This window comes from Mus caroli, unplaced genomic scaffold (genome assembly GCF_978045245.1).
Source record: "Mus caroli unplaced genomic scaffold, Mus_caroli_1 scaffold_11, whole genome shotgun sequence".
In the NCBI taxonomy this organism is placed as follows: Eukaryota; Metazoa; Chordata; class Mammalia; order Rodentia; family Muridae; genus Mus; species Mus caroli.
This window is the reverse complement of record NW_028227266.1, coordinates 28,502,433-28,521,774: the sequence shown is the minus strand read 5'-3', so window position 1 is coordinate 28,521,774 and position 19,342 is coordinate 28,502,433. Positions and strand designations below refer to the sequence as shown.

The window sequence follows — 19,342 nt, the reverse complement described above, 5'->3', positions numbered from 1 at the left end:
GGTGTTCTGTAAGTTCTTTTTTGTTTTGATTTTTGTTGTTGTTGTTTGTTTTATTTTGTTTTGTTTTGTTTTTTGTTTTGAGACAGAGTTTCTCTGTGCAGTCCTGGCTGTCCTGGAACTCACTCTGTAGACCAGGCTGGCCTTGAACTCAGAAATCCATCTGCCTCTGCCTCCCAAGTGCTGGGATTACAGGCATGCACCACCACTGCCCAGCTGTACTGTAAGTTCTTATACCTTTATAGACATGTCCTTTAGGTTAGAAAATTTTTCTTCTGTGAGTTTGATAAATATACTTTCTGGGTTATTGATCTGAAATTCTTCTCCTTCTTCTATTATTATTCTTATGTTTGGTTTTTTTCATTATGTTTCAGATTTTCTGGATGTTTTATGTTCTATAATGATGTTTACATCTGTAGTTCCCATTAGCTTACCTAGATTTCCATTTCCATAATTACCTCAGTTTGTGTTTTCTTTATTACTTCTTTTTCCATTTTCAAGCCTTGAATGGTTTCCTTCAACTGTTTCTTCTTGGCTTTTATGGCATTCTTTTTTTTTTTTTTTTAAGATTTTTTATTTTAAACTTTATTTATATAAGTATACTGTAGCTGTCCTCAGACACACTGGAAAAGAAGGCATCAGATCCCATTACAGATGGTTGTGAGCCACCATGCGGCTGCTGGGAATTAAACTCAGCACCTCTGGAAGAGCAGCCAGTACTCTTAACCACTGAGCCATCTCTACAGCCCTTCTTGGCATTCTTTAAGGGATTTATTGATTTTCTCCAATTTTTTGTGTTTTCCTTGATTTATTTGTTTATTTAAAGATTTATTTAGATGAATAAATAAATCTGTCTTTGGCCACAGCAGAAGAGGGCATTGGATTCCATTACAGATGGTTGTGAGCTACTATGTGGTTTGCTGGGAATTGAACTCAGGACATCTGGAAGAGCAAGCAGTCAGTGCTCTTAACTATTACACCATCTCTCCAACCCCATTCCTTGATTTTTTTTTTTTTTTTTTTTTTTTTTTTTTTTTTTGGTTTTTGGTTTTTGGTTTTTTGAGACAGGGTTTCTCTGTGTAGCCATGGCTGTCCTGGAACTCACTCTGTAGACCAGGCTGGCCTCGAACTCAGAAATCCACCTGCCTCTGCCTCCCAAGTGCTGGGATTAAAGGTGTGAGCCACCACACCCGGCCTCTTTCCTTGATTTCTTAACAGGGTTTTGTTTTTGTTTTTGTTTTTCATTTCCTCTTTAAAGACCTGTATCATCTTCATAAAGTTGGTTTTAAGGTTAATTTCTTATGCTTCAACTGTGTTCGAATATCCAGGTCTTACTGTTGTAGAATCCTGGGCCCTGGTGGTGCCATATTGCTCTGGCTGTTGTGGACTGTGTTCTTACACTGGTGTTTAGGCAGTACGGATGATTACAGGTCTATATACTGATATCTGAGTTTGCCTTTGTTGGATGGGTGTTTTGTTCCTTGGTTTCTATTTCCTCTTTGGTCTTCTGGTCTTTGTGATCTGGATTTCTGGCAACTTGCCTGACCTCTGTCTGTCTGATCCAGTAGGGAGTCTCTGTTGAGCTTGGGGTCTGGACTTCTGGACTAGGCTTGGCCTAGCTTGCCCTTTGGTGCAGCAGGGGGTCTCTGCCAGGGCATGGTATACAGTGATGATGAGGGGAATGGGGACTGGGTGTACTGAGAGAATAGAGGAGGTCCTTTGTTGGGCTGCCTATCTATGGCCAGTCCAAGCAGTCTCTGGTCCAATAAGGAGTCTCTGCCTGAGTTCACCTATCTGTTTTTCTGGCTTGCTTGGCTTTTACCAGTTTTTCTGACTAGTGTGGCATGCACCTGGGCAGCTGGTCTTCTGACTGTTGTAGCCTGCATCGGGACAGTGGAAGTCAACCCAAGTTGAGGCCAGGGACACTGCAGCAGGAGGGACAGCAGTGAAACAGGATGAGTGGGGTGGGAAGGGAACAGACAGTGGAATGGGTCTTTAGGAACTTAATCTAGGGAGTGGGGCAGTTCAGCTAGCAGATGAATCACTTCTGACTGGCATGGCCTGCACCTGGCATACTGATCCTCTCTTAAGGCAGCCTGTGGCTCCACCTTTGTACAAGTAGCACCCTATACCCAGGTTTCCCTGAACCTCTCCTGACTTTGCCCCAACCCTTGGCTTTCATGGTGAAACCCTGTCTCAAATACACACACACACACACACACACACACACACACACACACACACACACACCATAAATAATTCATTATATTATTCTCTCCCAGCTAAAGTCTTGTAATATTTATAAGAAGTGCTAGATCTGGTAGATTTATTGTAGTTAGGAGCTGGATGGACATTCACTGGGCACTAGTCTACTGAGCAATTCACTAAGGATATAGCAACAAAGATCCAGCTTTCAAATCATCAGCTGTGAAAAAAACTGACCTAATCACCAATGAAAAGAAACAGGAGGCCAGGGGAGGTAAGTCAATGGTAGATGACCTACCCAGCAAGCCACCATGTACAAGGTCCTGGGTTCCAATTCCAGCACTTCAAAGGGAAGGAGAGTAGGAAGGAGGGAGGGAAGACTGGGACAGCTGTAACACAGCCCTGGAAGAATGACTTACCGGAGTCACTGCTTTCACTTGCCCAGAAGTAACAGGGGTTGCCACACCACTGTCTGTGATCACAAACTGACCTGGGGGCAGTGTCATCATTTGAATTTCAGATGCTGAAAACAGGAAATAAACAAAATTTAGTGGTCTTCGATTTTAGTGTAAGTGCTAGAAAAAACAAATGCTTCTCTACTTCTATAATGGGGTTATATACCAATAAACTCACTATAAACTGAACAGACAGTTAACTGGAATGCATGTAACATATACATTGCCAGGTATTATAATGCACATAATGCACACCTTTAACCCCAATACTAGGGAGGCAGAGGCAGGAGGGTCTCTATGAGTTTGAGGCCAGCCTTGCCTCCAAAGTCGTTCCCAGACAGTCAAGACTACAACATAAGAGCCTCTTTCCAAAAAAATGTTTTTGCATATATAAATTACCAAGCATTATAGCTTAGCCTATCCTACCTTGGCATATTCATAACCTGTGTATTAGCTACAAGGACAACCTTGTCAACTCAAAGTCCACTTTATAATAAAGTGTTGATGGCAGATATACACATAGGTACTCAAGAATAAAGGTGAATCAATCACCTGAACCAAGGAAAAGGCTTAAGGTGAGTGGCCCAGAACAGCCAGAGCAACAAGATGAGATCGCAGTCTGAAAAGCAGAAACCAAAAATGGTGGATGGTTGTATTTTGCCCCACCAACAGTAATCCTCTGCTGAAAATCCCAAGGGCACTGGGCACAGGCCTATTATCCAAGCACTCAGCAGGCTAACACAGAAGGACCACTTTTTTTTTTTTTTGAGATAGGGATCCATGTATCCCACAATAACCCCGAACTTACTACAAAGCTAAGAATGACCTTGAACTTCTGGCTGCCCCATCTCTTACCTCCTGAGATTACAGGCACCTGGTGCTATGCCCAATTTATGCTGTGCTATATATTAAACCCAGGGAGTCCTGAATGCTACCAGCTGAGCTATCTCCCCAGTCTGGGCTGCATAGTGTATTTTGAGACTTGCCTGAGCTATATGGGATCAAAAAGCCAAGAGAAGAAAGATCCCAAGTCCTAAGCTAGAGACCACCCATACTTGCCAATGCTCACACTCCCATTGAGACAGATCCCATGGTTTCCCACATTTGCAAGATCTTACAATGGTGTGATTTCTTTTACTCTTTCTTTTTCCCTCTTTCTCTTTCTTTCTCTCTTTCTTTCTTTTTCTTTTCTTTCTTTTTTTTGTTTTTGTTTTTTGTTGTTGTTATTTTTGTTTTTGTTTGTTTGGTAGTCCTGACTGTCCTGGAACTAGCTCTATAGACAGGTTCAGTTCTGTCTTGCACTCAGAGCCTGCCTCTGCCTCCCAAGTGCTGGGATTAAAGGTGTGTGCCACCACACCTGGCCTGATGTGAAGAGACCTGATGCAAACGATGACTACATGCGTGTGAGACGAGTACAAAGGGCTCATCTAAGAAACAACTAATGCCTCCTCCCTCAAAAGTCAAATACTCAAACTTTTTAGACTTTGAAATGAGTTTCTGGCTTGGTATTTTTCTCTTTTATACTCAGATATGAACTCATGGCACAAATGTCTTTACAGCTGCCTAGGATCACAAATGAATAAGCAGTGTTAATATTCCACAAGATGGAAGGGAGATGAGTAGGCGATTGACTGATGCCAGCTCTGGGCAGCAACAGAGGGTGAGCCTGGAACATTGTGTCTTCCCAGCACAGGAAAGGGTCATGGGTGAACGATGCAGAGGCCAGAGTAAACAGCCAAAGATGAGGTAGCCTAAGCATCTACAAAGGTAATAAATGCAGCGGGTCCAAGCGCATCGTGGCATGTGTGTGTAGAAACATCATGAGCACAAAATAATACTAAGATGCACAGCACCACTAGCCTTCTGGGGTTATAATGGAAGGAAACTCACTCACTGTTTTCAAATACAGTAAAATAAATCATGAATCTGCATTTAAAGTATTTGATTCTGCTTTTTGTATACAAGCTGTATCTTAATTTTATGATTATGATAATTTTTTTCTTCATTATCTTGTTTTGCTTTCATTGTTATTTTGAGATCTGTTTTCACTATGTAGCTTTCTAACCTCAGCAAACTATGTAGACAGGTTGGTTTCAAATTCACAGAGATGCCCTGCCTCTGCCTCTGCAATGGAAGGCATGCTCTTGTTTGTTTGTTTGTGATGGTATCTTTCTAGGTAGCCTTGCATGGCCTGGCAATCCTCCTGCTTACCAATGGCTAAGAATGCAGGCTGAGGTTACAGGTGTGTGCTACACCATACCTGGCACAAGTTTGTGTGTGTGTGTGTGTGTGTTTTATAAAATGTTTCTACCTCATGAATGGAATGACAGAACCATATTAGAGTATCAAAACTGTGCAAGTCCTGATGAGACAAAGAAGCTAGAGAATAAACACTAGTGGCTTTGAACATTACTGAAAGAGGAGTGGCCCAACCCCTGCACCAGCCAAGGCCCCTGGGGGAAAAGAACTGAACCCTGGTTAATCCTCTAGATCTAGCGAGTCTACAGGGAACAAAGAGAAGAAAGTGCATCAAGTAAGAGCACGGGGATAGCCCTGGCAAACCCAGTGTGAGCACTACCGGACTCCTGGCTGGTCTCTCCAGCAGACACAGTGGCTGCATGGGGAGGATGAGAAGGTGTGGAAAAACAGTTGAAGATGCAGTCAGCTGCAAGGATGGCCCTTATTTAGAACTCAGTTCAAACAAGAAACTCAAATACCTTTCTCAGACGATCAGAGAAATATGAGTCATAGCTGGGTATTGGAACTATATTTAAAGATGTTAAAGAATTATTTCCATTTATTTTTAGGCTGAATAATAGCAATAACATGATTTTTTCCCCCAATGTGGGCTAGGTACATTTTGGACTCAGTCATAGAGCAAGTACTTAGCCTTGTGCGCCGAAAAACAAACAAAAAGAGATCTTTGTGAAGTTCTTCTCATTTATTCTCTTTTTAGTGTTTTTGGCTGTTGTTGTTATTGGTGTGTGTGCGCATGCATGTGTGTGTATGTGTCCGTGTGTCTCTGTGTGTATGTGTTACATGCATGCAGGCTAGAGCAAGACATCGGGTATCTGCCTCTGTTCCTTTCAACTGATCACTTAGAACAGTCTCTCACTGAACCTGAACCTCACTTTTTATCAAGCTAGATTGGGTGTAATAACTTTATCTGTTAGTGTCCTATCTGGGGTAAAAGACAGTTCTTCACATGTCTCCAAGAAAAGTCCCACCGCATAGCTGGCACCTGAACAGGGACTGGCAGAACCAAAGATGGGTCGAGAACAGTGGCTGCAGCATACTGCTCAGTGTGCCTCGGGTGATCCAGGGGAGCCTGCATCCTTGGGAGCGATCCCAATATGGCTACCTTCTCCCATGGCATATGAGATGATGTGTCTCTGCTACAGTAGTAACTGCATTTAGGTGAAAAGATATATACCCAAAGCCAAGCTATTTGAGAGTGGTGCACCTTGGGGTTAGGGGAGAGCAGACCCCAGGAAGGCTACCTTCCCGTACATGGTCTGGATAAATGAGGTCTACCACATAAGTACAGGAAATCCCCTCCCCCAAGCAGCTGATGTCTTACTGAATATATTACAGACCTTAAGTAGCCTGTTTGGGATAAGAGCATAAAGAGGTGGTGAAAGCTGTTACCCGGTCTTTGCTCTGAGTAATAAGGCATAGAGCTGGGGCTGAGCTGTCTGCCCAGAAGTAAGTTTCCCATGGAAGGGCAGAATTACATTAGAGAAAAAACAAGCACATGCTCTCCTCAGCACTCGCCTCTGGTCTTGTGGGAATGTGGGAAGGGGGAGATGAGACAGAGAGGAGTTGAAGCTGGCTTGCCATATTTTACAGCTAATGGAATGCATGGGAAAGAGAATCAAAAACCTCAGAACCCATGAGGAGAATTAAGACTTTGAGAAGGAGTAGAAAAGGATGAAAACGATAGAAGAGCCCTCTGGTCTGACCTGCAGTACAGAGCAAGAGAAAAACCTATGATTCAACGCGTGGATGGGCAGTCCTAGTAACAGCCAGTACAGAAACTACAATGACCAAGGATTACTCTCCCTCTGAACTTGAGTGGGAAAGACCTTTTTCTTTTTAAAAGATTTATTTTATTTATTGTATGTAAGAACACTGCAGCCATCTTCAGACACCAGAAGAGGGAATCAGGTCTTGTTACAGATGATTGTGAGCTACAATGTGGTTGCTGGGAATTGAACTTAGGACCTCCGGAAGAGCAGTCAGTGCTCTCAACCTCTGAGCCATTGCTCTAGCCCTGGGAAAGACTTTTAAACAAGGAATGAAAGATCCTGTCTCAGTCTGGCTCATGAAACTGCAAGATGTGGGGACAGATGCACTCCGTCTGAAGGCTACAGACAAAAAGAAGCTAAGTAGTAACAGTCCATCCTTCCTTGAGACAAAGGCTGAATAATCCAAGGCAAGGAAGGAAATAGGTGTCTCATAGACTGGCCATACAAGCCACCAGAGACACACGGTCCTGGCTGGGGTTCCCGTCAACATCAGCACCAGAGGACAATAGTGGAAGGAGAGTTACTAGAGAAACTGAATGCTCAGCACACTGGGCCACATTCTACCGCACTCAGCAGACAGTTAATCCAGCATGGGCTCTGGGACTGGTATGGAGGTTTAGTGGCTTTGCTATGTCCCATGGAGAAATATGATATTGATGAAGAAGAGGCTCTGGCAGATCTGAATGACCTAGTCCAGCAGAACCAGGAGCCTATTGGGTCACTCAAATGCAAACGCATAAAGATTTGTGTCAAGATGTCATTCCAAGGAAAAACACTGATAGTAAATCAAATTAGTGTTAGTAAGCCTGGAGGGCTTTAAAGCCATAGCAGTTGTTCACAGAAGACATAATTAAAAAAAATAGGGCTGGTGAGATGGCTCAGTGGGTAAGAGCACCCGACTGCTCTTCCGAAGGTCCAGAGTTCAAATCCCAGCAACCACATGGTGGCTCACAACCATCCGTAACAAGATCTGGCGCCCTCTTCTGGAGTGTCTGAAGACAGCTACAGTGTACTTACATATAATAAATAAATAAATCTTTAAAATAAATAAATAAATAAATAAATAAATAAAGGTGAAAAAGGTCAAGTTTGTTCTAGGGGGAAACAGTTATCTATGTAAAATATGCTACATAAATTGTTCCCCTGGGAGAGAGGATATGGGCGCGGAGATTATCACGCATCCTTGACCCTTTCAGCAGCCCGCTGTGTCCAATGCAGAGGCAGCAACCCCAGGGCTGGCCTGTCAGAACTGGAAAGCCAGCTCAGTGGCAAGCACAGTGGTTAGAGTGGGGTCCTGTTCCCCACTTAGGCCCAAATCTAAGAACCACGGGGAAGCCGTGCTGGGGACCCCTGGAAAAGAAGGCTGGGAAAAATGTGGGTTTCCACTGAGGTAGGTAGGGAATCACTTCGGAAACCTACTGAGGGCAGACAGAGCAGTGTCCTCCTCTCTGCTGCTGCTGCATCCAACACTGCTCTTCTGCACTGATGCCAGGGATGGAGTGTTTCATACACTACACCTCCATAATGTTTCTTCTTAGCATCCCCTTAGTCACTCAAGACCAATTCTTGGTGTGAACAGTAACAGGCCTTAGAGCTCCTGCACCCCACACCCGTTTAAAAAAACGTTCTATCATATAGAGCTGTCCTGGAGTAACTCCAGGACAGACTTGGAAAAGCATCTCAATGAACATTAAAAGAGCAGTTGAAGTGTCTGAATGACGACAAGTTGTATGGGTGAGAAAAGAGCATTTTCTGGGAGATGTAGATTATTGAATAAAAGCCCAGTATGAGTTCTTTGCCAGGGAAGTTCCCAGAGACCCACACATACCCACAAAAGCATTGCCACTACTGTTGCTTGCATGCCAAAAGTAGGTGGTAAGACCCTACTGCTTCAAATACTGTACTTCTTGCCTCTAGGGCACAGAAAAATGTGGCTGGCATGACGGTTGGAAGCTCCCACTCTGCTAGCTGCTTTCACTGTTCTGACTGCATGTAAGGCCCACTACAATGGAAGGAACTGATGTCTCATATTATAATCCAGGACAGAACTGTGACTGGGGACATCACTGACCAAGCGGGGAGGTATCTATATAAACAGATGTGATATGTCGGTCAAATGCTTTTCAACATTTGTGTTTATGCCCAAATATTTCTACTGCTATCAGCTTCAGATGTGGGGGAAAATCTTTTTTATGGTTGCTAGTGGTTACTGCAGATAATCCAACGTCCTGAGAATAAGTGACTATTGGTGTGTCATAGTGGCGCAGTGCCTCAGCAATAAATGGAAGAAAATAATCAGACATCTCTGTCACCCTCTCCAAGACTCAGGAAACATGGTGGAAAACGGGTAGAAAGAGCCTACGAGCCGGTCAAAGGCCTGAGTGGTGTGTAGCCATTCTCTCTTCTGGTGACATAAGGGAGACTTAGAAAGCCAAGGAAACACACATGGCCAAAGAAATGTGGTGTTAGAAGTTCACAGGGCCTCTCCTCTAAGTTACAAAAGCAGTGAAAATTTCTGATGAGAAACTCTCTCCAATAGAGCTTACTACAAACTGGGCAGGGTTCCAGGGCTCCAGCTTTTATGAGTCGTCACCATGCTAAAATGGGCATTTGGTGATCAGATGCTTTCAAGTCCCCTGTGAGTAAGCAGATAGCCATCCTCCTGCAGACAATCTGAACAAACCCATTGGTTCACAAACCTGCAGCTGAGTGGGGTCACTTCCTCCTCGAGCTATCGTGGGCGCCCTGTCTGGGATGAATAGAAGTTTGTTCCTGTCTCCCCAGGAGAAGTTACGGAGCATCACGAAAAAAGTTACCAACTCTCACCTCTGACTGCCAGCCTGTTCATACTTCCCGAGCATGAACCGCAGGATTTCAGAACATACTACTCAAATATGTCAACCTCTCTGCTACATGATAATCTCAAAGTTTTTAGGAGATGCAATTCAGCGAGATGACTTAGCATGTATGATCTGGTGCCAGAACTGTTGGATTACAATCTTCTGTTGATTCGTTAAGTCACTTGGACAAGTTATTGTATGTACATTGCTTTCTGTATAAAATGCAAATAATCACTGTACTTACATCATAATTGTAAATAGCAATTTTGATATACCTGGGTGAGAATCATTCCTGCAGGAAGATCTGAATGAAGTTGTATGAGGATACTTAATGATGCCAGTATAAGGTCAATGTTAATTTTTACATATTGTCGTCTGAATGAGAATGGCCCTGATAAGCTAGTATATTTGAATACTTGGTCCCCAATTGGTAGAACTGTTTGGGAAGAATTAGGAGGCATGTCCTTGTTGGAGGAGGTGCATCATGGGGATGCTATTCCCAGTTAGCTACTCCTGCCCCTCGGCTGTTTCAACAGATAGGTTCTCGGCTACTGCTCCATCAGGGTGACTGACTGCAGCCACACTCCCCACTGTGATGGCCACGGACTCTCACCCTCAGAAACTGTAATCCCAAAGTAAATGCTTTCTTATATAAGTTGCCTTGGTCATGGTGCTTTGTCATAACAACAGGAAAGTAACTAAGACACATATACCCAGGGTCAAGCGTAGTGACTATTACATCGATGGACATGCATGAGACCCTGGGTCTGATTCCTAATACCAAATATATACAGATAGATAGATAGATAGATAGATAGATAGATAGATAGATAGATAGATAGAGAGGTAGATAAAACATCACCATCAATATATCCTCTCTCTATCTATTCAATACCTTAAATCACTGCTTCATATCTTCCAGTAACATACTTAACATCTCTGAAAATATAACACTGGCACTCTGAGGTCAAAACACTGCCCTAACTTATCTATGATATGCATTCACATACTGAAAATGAGCAACCGATACTTCAATCCAAAAGCCTATTATAAAGCTAATAAATGAAGACACACGGCCAGAGATTCCCCACCCAACAATTATCCCCTTCTCCTTACAATAACCACGGAAGGAGTTCCAAGCATTGGGGAGGTATGTGTGTTGTACAGAGGAATTCTGCTGCTGCTGGAGAGCCTGCCCTTGTGTGGAAGAACTGCCTTGGATATGGGAGGGGCTGAGCCCCTGCTGTACCTGCTGAGCAGAGGGGCTCAATGGCTGCCCAGCTACCTAGGGAGAAAGAGAAAACAAAGGGAGAGAACTGTGAGATTCCAGGAGACTTAAGACTCATAAGTTATACTTTAAGTAAGAGCAGGATTAATGAAAAGCAATCATAACTCTAAAACTCTATATTGTTTTCCAAGGGCCATCTACAAAGATATTAAGACAATGGATTTCAGTTAAATTGCTGGAAAGGCAAATGAGTGGAAGTATATAATTGCTTACAGTAGCTAAGCTTAAACCAAGGAAGGTGAAACAGCTTGTCCAGTCACAAAAGTAACCATTTGTGTTTGGAAACACAGCCCAGAAGTCATGGTTCTCATTGAGCAGCCTTGGCCAATCCACCCAGAGTAGAGCTAAGCACAGGTGCACACCAGGCATCTGGTGGAGAGGCCGACTCCTGACTCCATGACAAGTCCACACTCTACCATCTGCAACTCAGGACCATCCACAGTCCAACTCCTAAGTATCACTGCCCGCTCCTAAACAGAATAACATTTTAAATAAATCTGTTATAATTTCCTATCTCCTTTTATTACTCAAAATGTTATTTAGAATATAATTCCTTCCCTTGATGTCATGATAAGCATATATATAGTCCCCCTTCAAGAACTAATTTAAAAACTAAAGAACAAAAATGTCCTTGATCCCCAGCTAGGCGGAATTGCCCCCTCCTCTGAATTTCCATACCTCCCTTTATATCCCAATGACAGGCTCAACCTTATTCCAAGTCACAGAAGCAACTGAAAGCTCTTACTGTAGAAAGTTTTGTTTTTAGGATCTTAAACCATAGAAACCCACCAGAAGCTGGTAACTTAATGCAAGACTGTTTGCAATAATGACATAAAAAGTGGGAGCAACAGTAGAACTGATAAACTACGAATATAGTGACATTGCTCAGTGACTGAGGGCAATGAGTTCACTGTTATTAATCTGACAGCCCCTGATGTCCCCTGAACTCTCTGCATCTCTCTTTGTGTGTGTGTGTACATATTTTTTTTTGAAAAGACAAACATGATTTTAAATACCCCCATCTTATCTGTGTATAAATGTCAGAGTTCTCGGTCAGACTTGGAAACACTTTTGCACAAGTCCTTGGCAATCTCTAAATTGTTCTTGGTGACCTTGATAACCCTTTGATCAAAACTGAGGTCAGAGGGACATATAAAAAAGTCACCTTTCTCTCTGCATCTCTACAAAGAAATGTACCTGGGATGCTGACGGAGCCGCAGGGGTGGGCTCTGTGACCTGGATGTGCTGCACCTGGATGGCGTGCTGCGTGTAGGTCTGAGGGTCGTGCAGCTGGCCAACGTCCACTGTGGACTGCTGAGACTGATGTGGGGACGTGGCCTAGAGGGAAAAAAAGAACAGGTTCCAAAATAGATCTGTACTCATTGAGAGTAGAAGAGATCCCCAGAGAGAAAGTTCACCTAAACACAGGCAAAACTGGCAAGAGGTTTTGAGTTTCAGACCAGCTGTGGCTAGGCAGTGAGACCCTGTTGGCAAAAGAATAAGTCAAGGTCAGGCATGGTGGTGCGTGTCTTTAATCCAGCATTCAGGAGGCAGACGAAAGTGGATCTCTGAGTTTGAGGCCAGCCTGGTCTACTAGCGAGCTCCAGGCCAGACAAGGCTATACAGGGAGACCTCCTTTTTAAAACAAACAAACAAAAAAACCAAAATAAATAAATCAAGTAAGGAATGGTGGATGCCGAGGTGAATCTACCAATTTCCACACATTTAAAACTGTATTGGTTTTCAATTTGTGAGACTACATTATTTGAAAATGACAATGTTCACTCATGTCTTATATCTACTTCCTCACAGTGCACATACATACACACACACACACACACACTCACACACACACATGACTCGCTAAAATCTCTCCCTAAAATAAATTATTCAATGCCGTGTAGGTACTCCTTAAACTGGCTCATTATGAGACAGTCAGCCAGTCTAACTAAGGAACAGCTCAAAAAGAGGGGTCACTAGAAGTGTCCTGGCTGGCTGTGTGTACAGGAGCTGAGCCCTTCCATCTACAGTAGAAACCTCTTACTCTTCTGAGTCCAGAGCCATCATGATGAACAGAGGGAAGAAGGCAGTGGAGATGCTATTCTCCTAGTGCCTCAGACTCAGCACTTCTGTGCAGCTGCACCTTACACAGAGCCGAGGATGCTTTTGACTCCTGCTACCATCCTGGCCACTGGCCATATGGTGTTCATGCAGGTAAGAAGAAGTAAGCGTCACAGTACCGGAGCCACCTGCACCACTTGCAACTGTATGTGCTGAGGTTGCTGCAGACCCGATGCTGACTGAGACACAGGGATATACTGAATCCTTTGGTAGTCCCCCTGAGGTGTTCGGTAATCCGTTGTTAAGGTCTGGGACAGTTCTGTCATCGCCTGAGTTAGCAGGTCTGTTGTCTAGGAAAAAAAAAATCACAAAGCATATTAGTAACAACACTGTAGTAGTCTCAATGCTCTTAAATCCTGCTACAATTCGGTTTGGCATGGGGCACATCAAGAAAACACAGACTGGCCTGAGGGCCTGACTCTGACCAGTGGATCTGATCCGGCACTGCTCATTTCTCCACTGAGAAGGAAGGCATTAAAAATGTCCTGCTCCTCCTTTGGCAGGGAGATATAGATAGCACCGGCAGGGAGACCCAAGCATAAGCACAATGCTAGAAGCAGCAAGCAGCAAGCTGAGGGTAAGGAGCCCTATTGGCAAAATATTGATAAATAATTGGCATGGCCTTGTTGTAAAGAGAGGAGGGGCACTGAAGGAATAAGACACTCTTCTAAGTCGCCCACTTACCACCACAGTCTCTCCAGTGGCACTATCTGTCGTTAAGACAGCTGGGGTGGCACTGATCACAGCTGTCGTCAGTGGTGTGTGGATGGTGTTGGGAAGCTGGGCATACTCTGGGTGTTTCTTTCGAATGTGTTGCACCATCTTGGTCTGGAAAATGAAGGAAAAAATAAACAATTACTGCAGCTAAAGCAGGAAAGGCATAAATTTAAGTCCAGCCTGGGCTAGATACCAAGACCTTGTCTCAAAATAAAGCAAAAAGAACAATGACCACGTGGTGGCTTGAATATGCTTGGCCTAGGGAGTGGCACTATTAGGAGGTGTGGCAATGTTGGAGTGGGCATGGCTTTGTCACTGAGTAGGTGGGCTTTGAGGTCCTGCAGTCAATCTCCACACAGTGTAGAAGACAGCCTCTGCCTGGTTGCCTGCAGGAAACAGTCTCTTTCTACCTGCTTTGGAATCAAGATATATGAAGGCGGTGGTTCTGATGTTAAAGTCCTATTCCCCAATTGGTTCTTGACTTGTCAGTAAAGAAGGCCGGGGTCAATTGTTGAGGAGACGGTACAGGCAGGACTTCTGGGTCCCAGGAGGAAAAGGCAGACACACAAGGAAAGAGAGGGGTCTTTCTGCATGCTTTAGAGGAAGAACACAGCAACCACATGAAGTCTCTGGGAGAGCTTGGGCCTGTGGCCTCCACTACAGGCAGGTGGCCAGGGATGTTTGGCAGGGGCCAGGTGGGACTAGCCACTAAGTTAGGGCAGGTGAAGAGATGGAAATAACAAATTGGTAAGGGTGTGTTTATCCAGGCAGGAGATATCTGTGCCCAGCAATTCCAAAGGTTCTTAAAGTATTTCATTTGATGCCCTTAAAAACGATCTCCATCGGGCTGGAGAGATGGCTCAGAGGTTAGGAGCACTGACTGCTTTTCCAGAGTTCCTGAGTTCAATTCCCAGCCACCATATGGTGGCTCACAACATCTGTAATGGAATCCGATGCCCTCTTCTGTTGTGTCTGAAGACATCGAAGTGTACACATATACATAAAATAAATAAATAAATCTTTAAAGAAAAGTTCTGTCTTGCAAGGGGTTGGAGGAGTGTTGGTTGGTTCTTGTTTGTTTGTTTGTTTGTTTGTTTGTTTTAACCAGGCACAATGGCTTGTATACATAAGGCCACCTCCTTGGGAAGCTAAGACACAAAAGATGATTTGAGCCCAGGAGTTTGAGGCCAACCTTGGAAATACAGAGTGATTCCATGTCCTAAATGCAATAAAGAAATCAAAGCAGCACTGACCACACTTGGGAAGTGACCGCACTGCCAAAGCAAAACAGAATGTGGGGAGAAGTCAGAAGGAAGAGGGGACACAAACACACTTACAGGACTCTATACCCTTAGGCAGCAGCCAAACCCTCGGGCTCCTTCTCCACATTCCCCAGGAATGCCGGAAGTAGTCAGACACTTGTGGTATCCCCAGAAGTGGGATTCCCACCAAAGTGACCCCCTTTTCAAAAACTTGCATCTCAGTTCCTGTATAAGGGATTCTAGAGGATGAGGTCGTAAACTGTGAACAAAGTATACTCAGACACAAGGTGCAAGCGGGTCAAGAGGAAAGCAGTCAAGTGCTCAGATTACTGGTAAATAGCAGTAATTTGGAAGAGTACAAACCAACTGTTCCATTCCCATAAGTGGTCCCTACTTATTTATACAGGGCTCCTTCAGCCAATCAATGCACCATGCATGACACCTGGATGAGAAGGCGATTAAGACATCCTTGCGTAGAGCTTCTGACATCACACTTGGTCAGAGCCAGCACCGTACCTTGCTGCTATACTGCTTGGAGCAGTGTGGGCAGCAGACAGGAGGGGTGGCAATGGTACCCGTCAGCTGAGTGTGGGTGCTCAGCATAGGGTCAGGCTCTCCAGGGCCAGCAGGACGCAGTTTCCGAATACTTGGCGGGAGTTCAGCTCCTGGGTGGTTCTTCAGAATGTGGGCTTTGCGCTTGCTGGCGCTCTTATAAACCTGCAGGGTTAAATATTTGGCCATGAAAGCAATGTACAGTGCCTCTTTCTTGCTTAAAGCAAAGTAAGACATTTCATTCTAAGAAAAGGAGAAAAATGCATCAACATTGCCCCAAATAAAACATATCAACATGTATGGTATATGGTGGGCCATGCCTGTAATCTCCAGAGACATCTAATCAAGTGCCACCTTGGAGTCCTCAGAGAGTCTACCAGTATGAACTAGAGTGAAACCCTGTCTTAGAATAAGAAGACTGCCAGGTGTGGTAGCACACACCTTTAACCCCAGCTTTTAGGAGGCAGAGGCCAGCCTGGTCTACAAAGTTGAGTTCCAGGAAGCCAGGGCTCTGTTACACAGAGAAATCCTGTCTTGAAAAATGAAGAGGGAAAAAAAAAAAAGAGATAAGAAGAGAATCTGGGGGGCTGGTGAGATGGTTCAGTGGGTAAGAGCACCCAACTGCTCTTCCGAAGGTCCAGAGTTCAAATCCCAGCAACCACATGGTGGCTCACAACCATCCATAATGAGATCTGACTCCCTCTTCTGGTGTGTCTGAAGACAGCTACAGTGTACTTACATATAATAAATAAATAAATCTTTAAAAAAAAAAAAAAAAAAAAGAAGAGAATCTGGGCCTGGTGCTCTATACCTATAATCCTAGCTCTCAAGGAGCAAGGGCAAATGGATAAAGTAAGAATCTAATATAGATATGCTAGGTAATTTCCTTGAATTTCCTGTATAAATAAGTGTGGTGGTTTGAAGTAAAATGTCTGTATAAGATACTGTGGTAGTTTGAATATGCTTGCCAGGGAGTGGTACTATCAGGAGGTGTGGCCCTGTTGGAGTAGGTGTGGCCTCACTATGGGGTGGGCTTCAAGACCTTCCCCTAGCCACATGGGAGACAGCCTTCTTTTGTTTGCCTTCAGAACAAGAAGTAGACCTCTCAGCTCCTCCAGCTGAGTCCTCCTGGACTCAGCCATGCTTCCACCATGATGATAACAGACTGATCCTCCGACTGTAAGGATATGTTGTCTTTTATAAGAGTTGCCTTGGTCACGGTGTCTGTTCCCAGCAATGGCAACTCTAAGACAGATAGTAACTGTAACAACCCCCTTCCGGGGCTGGAGAGATGGCTCAGCGGTTAAGAGCACTGACTGCTCTTCCAGAGATCCTGAGTTCGATTCCCAGCAACCACATGGTGACTCACTACCATCTGTAATGGGATCCTGTACCCTCTTCTGGAGTGTCTGAAGACAGCAGGAGTATACTCACATATATAAAGGCAGAGAATTCCACCACACACCTTTTCACTGCCTAATCGGTCCCTGAGGAGGCCCGATCTACCATGCAAGCTGACAGACTATTTTACATCTTGGACATTTCAAATGAATTCATATTCTAGGTAATACATATTCTCTATTGTAAAAGTCACAGACAGAAGGGATAATAAGAAAACAAAGTCAATGAATTCTTCAAAAAATGCTTACATTTAATTTTTTTAACATTATCGTTTATCTAGCTAGTCTTTTCTTTTTTTTTTTTTTTTTTTTTTTTGGTTTTTTCGAGACAGGGTTTCTCTGAATAGCCCTGGCTGTCCTGGAACTCACTTTGTAGACCAGGCTGGCCTCGAACTCAGAAATCCGCCTGTCTCTGCCTCCCGAGTGCTGGGATTAAAGGCGTGCGCCACCAACGCCCGGCCTTTTTTTTTTTTTTTTTAGGCAGGATTTCTCTATATAGCCCTGGCTGTCCTGAAACTCACTCTGAAAACTAGGCTGGCCTCAAACTCAGATATCTGCCTACCTCTGCATCCCAAGTGCTAGGGTTAAAGGCATACACCACCACTCTCCCACCACATTTAAAGTTTTTTTTTTTAAGATTTATTTATTTATTTAATGTATGTGAGTACACTGTAGCTGTACAGATGGTTGTGAGCCTTCATGTGGTTGTTGGGAATTGAATTTAGGACCTCTGCTCACTCCGGTCAGCCCCACTCGCTCAGGCCCAAAGATTTTTATATATTATTAGAAATAAGTACACTGTAGCTGTCTTCAGACACACCACCAGAGGGCATCAGATCTCATTACATTACGGGTGGTTGTGAGCCACCACGTGGTTGCTGGGATTTGAACTCAGGACCTTTAGAAGAGCAGTCAGTGCTCTTACCCGCTGAGCCATCTCTCCAGCCCCACATTTAAATTTTTAATTAAAAATGTTTATAAAGCTATTACATGTGCACATATGTATTTGCATATGTGCACATGTAAGTGCAAACATCCAGAAGAAAGTACAGTGTCCCCTGGAGCTGGAGTTACAGGCAGTTTGTGAACCATCTGACGTGGGTGATGTAACTTAAACTCAGATCCCCTGGAAGAGAAATGCTCTCAGCCACTGAACCATCTCCAGCCCCTAAAATTTTATATTTTATTTAAAAGTGTGTGCATGTGTACATGTGTGTATGCACATGCACGTGTGTGTCTGTCTCTGCCAGGCTATAAGTGCACCGTGTGTGTAGTTCCTATGAAAGAAAGGAGAGGGTGTCACGTTCCTTAGAGCTGGAATTGCAAGAGGCTGAGCTGCCCAGCATAGGTACTGGGAGAGAATCCTTGACAGCAGTTGTTAAGCTTCTGCTCTTGACCATAGAGCCATCTCCACAGCCCTTGGCTTACACTGAGGCTGCCTTTCAGCCCTTTCTGTCTAAATGCTGATAAGCCCTGGTAGGCATCCATCCGTGGCCTAAACCCACCCCCAAGCCCCAGCAGCCCAGCCAGGAGGAAGATTTTGCCTTTACCTTATCACAATACTGACAGAAGTAATCGCGATTGGGTTTTATGATGGGTAGGGTTAACTCAGGCACCTCTTCTATCTTCATGTCTGGATGCCTCTTTGATAAGTGATTTACCTGGAAAGAGAGAAAGAGAGACAGACACACAGTGAGAGAATCATTACAAACCAAAGTTAAACAAAACACTCTGAAACTGATGGCTAAAGGTGAAAACTGAAGCAAATGCTCAATCAGTAAGGCTTACGCCAGAGCACAAGACATGAGACACTGGACACCAAAGTGTCCATGGACCCCGTCAACAGGAGTTAACAATAAACCACTCAGCAAATAGCCGAGGGCAGTCAGTCACCTGGAGGACCATCAACAGTCTGTCTAGAAGAACAGTCATCAGAGAGAGAAAAAGTGCCGAGCACGAGTTTACTGTCAAATTATCCTGATGTAAACCTGACTTTCATTTTTCAACTGTCTTAGTGGAACTGCTGAATGGATACAAAGTAAGGTTCTAATTTTAAGTGCTAAGACTTGCTAACAACCTTAGTAGAAATATACAGTCTGAGTCAGCTGAAAGCAATGAACTGTCCTGATAATTCCCCTAAGCTGGGCCACACTCTTTCTCTGCTTTGAAGGGAAGTTTCCTTATGTCACTATTTTCTAACTCGGCAAAGATGGCATTAATAGGGAACACTGGGAAGGAGATAAAGACCCCACCAGATAGAATAGTCAACAAATGAGAGGAGGGAAGTCCAACGAGACAAGACCAAGAGATCAAGGTAAAGAAAAACAAATAAATAGTGAAAACTGACAGAAGTCTAGGGATGTGGCTCGAGGGCAGAGCACATGGCAGATGGGTGTAAAGCCCCAGGACCCCAGCATCAGACGGACAAGGGAAGCACGTGGGAACAACGGTCTCTCAAAGGTTGTCCAAAAAGTGTT

At 44.1% G+C, this 19,342-nt stretch overlaps 1 protein-coding gene across 2 annotated transcripts in view; it reads right to left on the bottom strand.

The window, feature by feature from the left end:
- Positions 1 to 19,342, bottom strand: part of Prdm10 (PR/SET domain 10) — a 103,347-nt gene that overhangs the window by 8,138 nt on the left and 75,867 nt on the right. For both annotated transcript variants that reach the window (XM_085844503.1, XM_085844502.1), the window contains exons 15-21: positions 18,416 to 18,526; positions 15,430 to 15,630; positions 13,619 to 13,762; positions 13,054 to 13,224; positions 12,011 to 12,151; positions 10,642 to 10,810; positions 2,622 to 2,725 (exon numbers count right to left, since the gene is read on the bottom strand). In XM_085844503.1, coding sequence (XP_085700629.1) covers positions 2,622 to 2,725; positions 10,642 to 10,810; positions 12,011 to 12,151; positions 13,054 to 13,224; positions 13,619 to 13,762; positions 15,430 to 15,630; positions 18,416 to 18,526 — 1,041 coding nt within the window. The remainder of the gene's footprint in view (positions 1 to 2,621; positions 2,726 to 10,641; positions 10,811 to 12,010; positions 12,152 to 13,053; positions 13,225 to 13,618; positions 13,763 to 15,429; positions 15,631 to 18,415; positions 18,527 to 19,342) is intronic.